Source organism: Vigna umbellata, chromosome 4 (genome assembly GCF_029865625.1).
Source record: "Vigna umbellata cultivar VRB3 chromosome 4, Vumbellata_1.0, whole genome shotgun sequence".
NCBI classification, from domain to species: domain Eukaryota; kingdom Viridiplantae; phylum Streptophyta; class Magnoliopsida; order Fabales; family Fabaceae; genus Vigna; species Vigna umbellata.
In genome coordinates, this window is record NC_142168.1 from 39,652,331 (window position 1) to 39,660,832 (window position 8,502).

The following is an 8,502-nucleotide window of genomic DNA, read 5'->3' on the forward strand; positions in this document are numbered from 1 at the left end:
TTTGGGATGTTACAATTACTATTATAAATAAAAAATTATAATTAATGATTAATTTGGCCACTAATGATTAAAAAGAAATTACTGTTTAAATTGATCATAATATATTGTATTTTTATACAATGGTAAAAATATAGTAAAAAATATATTCTCCAAATAAGCCCTCCTTATTAACCATATAACTACCTTTCCATAACTCAAATTTCCCGACTCTTTTTTTTGTCTCCCACTCCCAGTATTGCAAATTTCTCCTAAAAATGTCCATCAAAATTTTGGTTGTTTCCTTCATTCTAACCTCACTACTGTTCTTTCTTGTTTTCACTACCACAAGATTAACCATACCCAGTTCCAGCTTGAAGCCTTCCATGAACTACTTCAACACCACCAAGGCCAACAACTCATATCCAGTTTCATTTGCGTACTTGATCTCTGCTTCCAAAGGAGATTCTGGGAAGCTCAAAAGATTGGTGAGGGCTCTCTACCATCCAGGGAACTACTATTTGATTCATATCGATTCTGGGGCACCAGAAGCTGAGCACAGGGATGTGGTTCAGCATGTGGCTAAGGACCCAGTTTATGCTGCATTAGGGAACGTTTGGGTTGTGGAGAAGCGTAATCTTGTGACCTATAAAGGACCAACCATGCTTTCTACCACTCTCCATGCTATGGCAATGCTTCTCAGAACTTGCCAATGGGATTGGTTTATTAATCTCAGTGCCTCTGACTACCCTTTGGTTACACAAGATGGTATGGTGAGTCGCCTTAGTTTGTGGCTATTTTGTTTCTCTTCTTTTGCATCAAAAGTTTCAATTATATATGTTGTAGATGGCATCACCATTTGTTGATCTGAATTCAGTTTTCTTGATTAATGTTCAGATATGATCCAAGCCTTTTCTCAGGTTCCAAAGCATATCAATTTCATTCACCACAGCAGTCAACTGGGTTGGAAATTGTAAGCATTGATGATCATATTAATTATATAACAATGAAACCAAATTGAGAACATCCACAATAGCTTAAACGAATTTTAACCTTTTATACTGATTTCAGGAATAAGAGAGGGAAGCCAATAATTATAGACCCAGGGCTTTATAGTCTCAAGAAATCACAGATTTGGTGGGTCACTAAGCAGAGGAGTCTCCCAACATCTTTTAAACTTTATACAGGTTTTTACCCACTCTTCAATCCTTTAGATTATTGAGAACTTGGTTTATTTTTATGTGTTGCATGTTTCCATTTCCTCTCCATGCATTTATAATTATTTTCCTTGTGAAATATTTTAAGGACCAATATTTGGACACCTCAAATCAGATAATATATAATAACAGTAAAAAAAAAAGGTTTTAAAGATCAGTGTCGAAAACCCAGGAATCTGAACCACTCATGAATTCATCGTTACGTGAGAGGTGAAGGGTTCCATCATGATGCTCTCATTCAATTACTTTCTACCAAGATGTCACTCTTTTTGGTTACAAGTCATGCTTCCAAGATGGTAATATCCACACTTTGTTTCAAGAACTTTACCTAATGCTGTTGTTGGCTGAGTGAAACTCCACACCTTCTTCCATATATATATATATATATATATATATATATATATAATTTATAAATAAATGTACATCTGGCCTTATGAAAATATATGCATTCATAATATATGTTGTTATCATTTGCAGTAAGTTGATAAACTTGATGCTATTAGAAATGTGTTTCTTTTATTTCCAGGTTCAGCATGGACAATTCTATCAAGATCTTTTGCAGAGTATTGTATTGTTGGGTGGGAAAATTTGCCAAGAACCCTCCTCCTCTACTACACAAACTTTGTGTCATCCCCAGAAGGATATTTCCAAACAGTTATTTGCAACTCCAAGGACTACAAGAACACCACAGCAAACAGTGATCTGCATTACATCACTTGGGACTATCCTCCAAAACAACACCCAAGAACACTAGGACTCAAAGATTACAGGAAAATGGTGCTCAGCAACCGTCCATTTGCCAGAAAATTCAAGAAAAATGACCCTCTTCTGGATAAAATTGACAGAGAGCTTTTGAAGAGGAATCACGGGGAGTTTTCTTATGGAGGATGGTGCTCAGATGGAGAAAGGCATAATACAGTTTGCTCAGGTTTCAAAGCTCACAATTATAGTGTTCTCAAACCTGGCCCTGCCTCAAAAAAGTTGAAGTTTCTGCTTTCGTACATTCTCTCTCGCAAAGTTTTTCACAAGCGCCAATGCCGCTAACTTTTCATTTTCCATGCTTTATCACTTGTAAAAACAATCTCCTCGTATAATATTACACTTTGAACAAATGCTTATTTCATATTAAATTTTATTAACTAATGTTAAATTTAAAACTCTAATTTTTTTACGCGTTTCTAAATTGGTTTAATAATTTGTTAAATAAATTTAAATTAATGTGCCATATAATTTAAAGAAAATAAGTAAATAATAGTTTGTAACAACTTCTTCTCTTATTTTCATAATAACTATGAAGAATATATATGACATGTTGAAGTTTCATACTAGGATTAAGAATGAGAAAAACATCAATGAGATAAATTAACGACGGATAGTTGGTACTTGATATTTATTATACGTGGGTAACAAATATTTTAATATTTATTTATAAACGGGTTGGACGTGGTATCATATTGTCTGTATCAACAAATATCCATTATCCAATTTTTTTTTTATATTTTGTTAAGTTAAATGTAATTAAAATTAAAATTAATTAATATTTTATTATAATTTTTATTTTAAAAATTTATAAAATATCCTTTTTAAATATACAAAAGTATCCACAAATATTTGTAGGTTTTAAAACACCTACTGGTATATTTTAACAAGTATCTGGTGGGTAACATGATAGATAAGAAGTGAATTTTTTATTGCAGGTCGAGTAGCGGGTAGGGTACCTATGTCCGACCTGACCCGTTGTCATCTCTAAGTAGAGTGAGGGAGATGTTTGTTTCAAGGAAGTTAGATGCATGGAAAAATAGATATGAATTTGTAAGATTATGATGTTAAGTGTCGGAACCGAATAAAACACGAAAAAAAAGTAAATTAATTTTAAAGAACTATAAACTATGAAAAACCATAAAGATAAATGTCTATGAAACTGAATTTTAGTTTCAGGAGTCGATTATGCGTAAGGAAAATATTAACTCCCTATAGTGTACATCTTGAGATTATACCTTTAATTAAATATGCAAAAAAGATGTGTTTTTCAAAATATTCAATTTTCTCAAAAAAAGAAAAATACTATAAAAAACAAGAATAATTATTCTTATTCAAAATGAGAAATCTTGATTACCTTGTTCTTTATGAAAACCTATTTCAAAATTTTGGAAGAATATTTAATTTTTGTTAATATGAATCCGACAAACATTGACACTATTCCTACGTATCTTCACTAACGATGAAGAACCAACCATCACATAGTTCTAAAGAAAATATTTATTTGAAAATGTTACTATTTTAAATTTTGAAAGTTTATATATTTTTTCGAATTATTTAAAATAGGTGTTACACGGCACTAGCGACGAGACACACTAAAAGAAAAAGAAATAAAATATTTTTCATTTTTCATTTTTATTTTATTTTTGTATATATTTTTTAATAATATTTTTAATATTTAAAAAAAATGCTTGAGAAAAAAAAATGAAGTTTAATTAAAATAAGGGTAAAAATAAAATAGAAAGTGAGAGGTGGATGGATAATGTGTGGGATGAGGACAAAAATGGTAGAGGGCTTGGGTTTGATGGAACCATTTCACAACAAAGAAGAAAACATAAAAACATATTGAATAATACAAATAAAAAAACACGATATTGAATCAAATCATAATCTATTACCTTAAACCACTGAATCCTTCACAATATATTAGCATGTTAATTCCAAATAAAACAACAAGTGTAGGAAGATGAAAACAGGGAGAAGGGTGTGCAGGGGTTCAACAACTAACTGATGCGCTAGCAATGAAGGTGCAATGACGCAAGCATACGCTACCAATGGAGGCGTAAGGACTCACTGTCGGTAGAGGAGAGGAGGGAAACACGCCTTCATCCGAAAATCGGAATAGAGGTGTAGAAACTAATGACGAAGGAGGTGTGATAACGTTGTCCTTACGAGATTAAATTAATACGAAATATCTATAACAACTTCACTGTTGTTAAGAAAATAGTAAATAAAGATTAGTAAGGAAAAAGCTAACCCTAAGCTGTCTATGAACCAACCAAATTGATTCTTAACAAATTAATTTTCATAAAAACTATACAAAAGAATTAGTTAAATAAAATAATAAAAATAATAAAAGAAAACTAAGATAAATAAAATGAATAAATGATTAAATACAAAAATAATAAATCAAAGAAAAAATAAAATTACGAAAATATAAAAATAATAGGAACGAAAATAGGTTCATTTCATTATTTTTTTTTCAAAATAGATTCATTATCAATTATTATTGTCTTATATTTTCAAATCAATCCATCTAAAGTCTTAATTTTGTTCTCACCTTTGAGCCAAAATACAATATCAATTAAAACTGAGAACTATTTAGATTATTCATAGAAAATTTAATTAAAATATAATCTTAAGATTTAAAGAATAATTCTGATATATTATTTCAAAGAGTAGAGTATCATATATATACATTCAAGGATCCTATAATTCTTCATCTACTAAAGGAATGACAAGTGCATAAATCTGCACAAATTATAATAATATCTAAATTATAACTAACACAATATTTGATTGCCTAATATCCTTTAATAGAATATTTGACATATTTTAACACCCCCACTCAAGTTGGTGCATGGATATCACACATTCCCAATTTGAATAGAGACTCATTAAACAATCTTCTTGACACTGAGAACATCAGCCAACTGCAATTCTGATCTTACAAAAGGAAATGAAATTATTCCAGCTTCAAGCTTCTCTTTGATGAAATGTCTATCAATCTCCACATACTTTGTTCTATCATGTTGCACAGGATTGTGAGCAATTGCTATAGCCGAAGTATTGTCACAGTACAAACTCATAGCTTCATTTTGTTTAAAGCCCAAATCTGATAGCACATTTTTAATCCACAAAAGTTCACATACACCTAGTGCCATGCCTCTGAATTCTGCTTCAGCACTAGATCTTGCTACTACAGGTTGTTTTTTACTCCTCCAAGTTACAAGATTCCCTCCTACAAAAGTAAAGTATCCAGAGGTAGATCTTCTATCATCTTTTGAACCTGCCCAATCTGCATCAGTGTACCCTTCTACCTTTAAGTTTTCATGATTTGAGAACAAAATTCCTTTTCCAGAAGCAGACTTCAAATATCTCAAAATCCTTTCAACAGCATCCATATGAAGCTTCCGTGGGTCATGCATAAATTGACTAACAACATTCACTGCATAGGTGATATCTGGACGTGTATGGCACAAATAAATTAATTTTCCTACTAGCCTTTGGTATCTTCCTCTGTCTATGCTTGCTGAATCTGAGCATTGAAAGAGTTTATGATTTTGTTCAATTGGTGTATTAGTTGGTTTACTCCCAAGAAGCCCAGTTTCCGATAGTAAATCAATAATATATTTTCTTTGGCATAGAAAAATACCATGTTTTGATCTAGCTACTTCAATACCCAAAAAATATTTGAGGTTTTCAAGTTGTTTCATCTCAAATTCAGATGCAAGGTATTGTTGTAAACTAGAAATCTCATCTTGGTCATTTCCTGTAACAATCATGTCATCTACATATATAATCAAAGCTGTAATTTTTCCTTTTCCTCTCTTAAAAAATAAAGTGTGATCAGAGTTACTTGCTCTATAGCCAAAAGCCTTCATCGACTTGGTAAACCTTCCAAACCATGCTCTTGGGGATTGTTTTAATCCATATAAAGCCTTCTTTAATTTGCAAACCTTCATTCCAATTGAATCAGTCATACTTGGTGGAGAATCCATATAAATTTCTTCTGAAATTTCTCCGTGTAGGAAAGCGTTTTTCACATCAAATTGTAGAAGAGGCCAATCTTGGTTTGCAGCTAGCGACAAAAGTATTCTCACAGTATTGAGTTTGGCTACTGGTGCGAACGTCTCTTGGTAATCTACACCATAAGACTGAGTGTAACCTTTAGCCACAAGTCGTTCTTTATACCTCTCCATAGTTCCATCAGCTTTATGCTTAATTGTAAAGACCCATTTACAACCCACAGTTTTCTTCCCTTTTGGTAAGGACACAAGATCCCAAGTGTTGTTTTTTTCTAAAGCTGCCATCTCCTCAACCATTGCTTCGGTCCATCTAGGATCTGCCAAAGCTTCATGTACATTACTAGGAATAGAAATTGAAGATAATTGAGATACAAATGATGCATATGACTGAGATAACTTGTGAGATGACACATATTTACTAATGGGATATTTAACTTTGGCTTGGAGGTCTGGTTCATATTTAACTGGAGGTTGACCACGGTTAGAATGAGGTGGAAGAATATATTGAACAGTAGTAGACTCAGTGTTTGGTGTGCTGGTGGTCTCACGCAGACCAGAATCAATTCCATGATCAATTTCATCTAAATTAGTATTATCAGAGATAGGATCAGAAGGTACCTCTGAAGAGTCAAGTTGAACCTGTGGAGAAGATTGAGCCAATTGGTTATGATCAGAAGACACTGTATTATCCAGAAAAGAAGGGTCCATATTTAGGATTGGCTCACTTCCTACAGAATGATCCTCACACAATAATTTATCATCACAATCAAACATACCAACATCATGATTATGCACTTCACTTTCATTGCCTCCCTGAAGTGGAGAATCAACAAAAAAATTCATGCTCATTAAATGTCACATCCATAGAAATATAAAATTTCCTTGATGGTGGATGGTAAGCATGATAACCATTTTGAGTTGATCCATACCCAATAAAAACACATTTGATTGCTCGTTCTTCAAGCTTTGTACGTTGATGTGGGTGTAAGTGAACATATATAAACACATCCAAAAATATGAGGTGGTTAATAAACTATGGGAGGAAGGATACAATGATCAGACAACACATCAAAAGGCCTTCAAAAGTTAAGCACACTAGAAGGAGTTCGATTAATTAAATAAACGGCAGAGCTCACTGCCTCACCCCATAAATGAGATGGGACATTACCATCTATCAAAAGTGATCTTTTCACCTCTAATATATGTCTATTTTTCCTCTCAGCCACTCCATTTTGTTGTGGTGAATAAGGACATGTAGTTTGATGCAAGATGCCTTTAGAGTTCATGAACTCTATTAATTCAGTCTTAAAATATTCTCCTCCATTGTCTGATCGAATGACCTTAATAGATGTGTTAAATTGTGTAACAATCAAATGATAGAAGGAACGAACCACATCACACACATCACTTTTATATTTAAGCAAATATACCCAGGTTACCTGAGTACAATCATCAACAAAACTGATAAACCATTTTTTTCCATTATGTGTAGATTGCGGGGCAGGGCCCCAAACATCTGTGTGAATTAATGAAAAAGGAAAATTAGTTTTGTTATTGCTTAAAGGAAACACAACACGATGATTTTTTGCCAAAACACAAGTTTCACAAAAAAAATCAGAAATATTGCATTTACGAAATAATGATGGAAATAAATTTTTTAAATAACCAAAAGAGGATGTCCCAACCGTCTATGCCACAACCAAATTTCTTTTTTGTTTTTATCTTGTATGTGATCGTTCGCAAGATAAGTCAATCCTTTTTTATGGTTTGATTGTGAGACATTTTCAAGATAATACAGTCCTTCACTCTCTCTACCACTAGCAATCTTCTCCTTGGAATGAATGTTCTGAAAAAGACAATGGGTTGGGTAAAATAAGGCAACACAAGAATGTGATTTGGTTAACTTGCTGACAGAGATAAGATTACAGTTTAATGTAGGAACAAATAAAACATCAGGAATCGATAAGGAGGGTGAGAGGGATATAGTACCTATACATTCAATAGGAGATGAGACCCCATTGGCATTAATAATAACAGTTTTAGAACAATTAGAGGAAAAATTAGTAAATATATGAGGATCACAAGTCATATGATCAGTAGCACCCGAATCAATTATCCAATCACTATCCTTAGTAACAATAGAAAGATTAAGGGCGGAGTTAGATATACCTGACTTGGTCACAAATCCGGCAGCAGTAGAAATATAACTCTTGGAAGTAGCGGAAGTTCCAGAATCATGTTTCTCCAATTGATTTTCATCGAAAGAAGCCATCAGAAATATTCAATGAAAAAAAGCACTGATTCCTATATCTTAGAGGATATCAGTGTTGGCTCTGGATACCATAATAAAAGATTTAAAGAATAATTCTGATATATAATTTCAAAGAGTCACTACAAAAATTTACAATTTTACCGGGGGTTATTTTTTCCGTTTCCGGCGGTTTTAACCCCCAGAAAATACGTTACCCGCGGTTAGGAAAACCGTTGGGAAAAGCTGCGTCGCTAAGTAATTTCCGGCGGTT

General features: G+C 32.9%; 1 protein-coding gene across 1 annotated transcript; it reads left to right on the forward strand.

Annotated features, from left to right (window-relative positions):
* Positions 1-226: 226 nt before the first annotated feature.
* On the forward strand, positions 227-2,330 carry LOC124849184 (beta-glucuronosyltransferase GlcAT14A-like). The gene is made up of 4 exons (XM_047327074.2): positions 227-744; positions 874-949; positions 1,048-1,163; positions 1,720-2,330. The coding sequence occupies exons 1-4, from the start codon at positions 255-257 to the stop codon at positions 2,235-2,237; spliced, it is 1,200 nt and encodes a 399-aa protein (XP_047183030.2). The 5' UTR covers positions 227-254; the 3' UTR covers positions 2,238-2,330.
* The last annotated feature ends 6,172 nt before the right edge of the window (positions 2,331-8,502 follow it).

Bases quoted from the DNA above. Each gene is read 5' to 3' on its own strand.
- LOC124849184 (XM_047327074.2), top strand. From the start codon at position 255: ATGTCCATCAAAATTTTGGTTGTTTCCTTCATTCTAACCTCACTACTG. The intron at 745-873 runs GTATGGTGAGTC...ATTAATGTTCAG, and splicing joins CCCTTTGGTTACACAAGATG to ATATGATCCAAGCCTTTTCT. The intron at 1,164-1,719 runs GTTTTTACCCAC...TTTTATTTCCAG, and splicing joins ATCTTTTAAACTTTATACAG to GTTCAGCATGGACAATTCTA.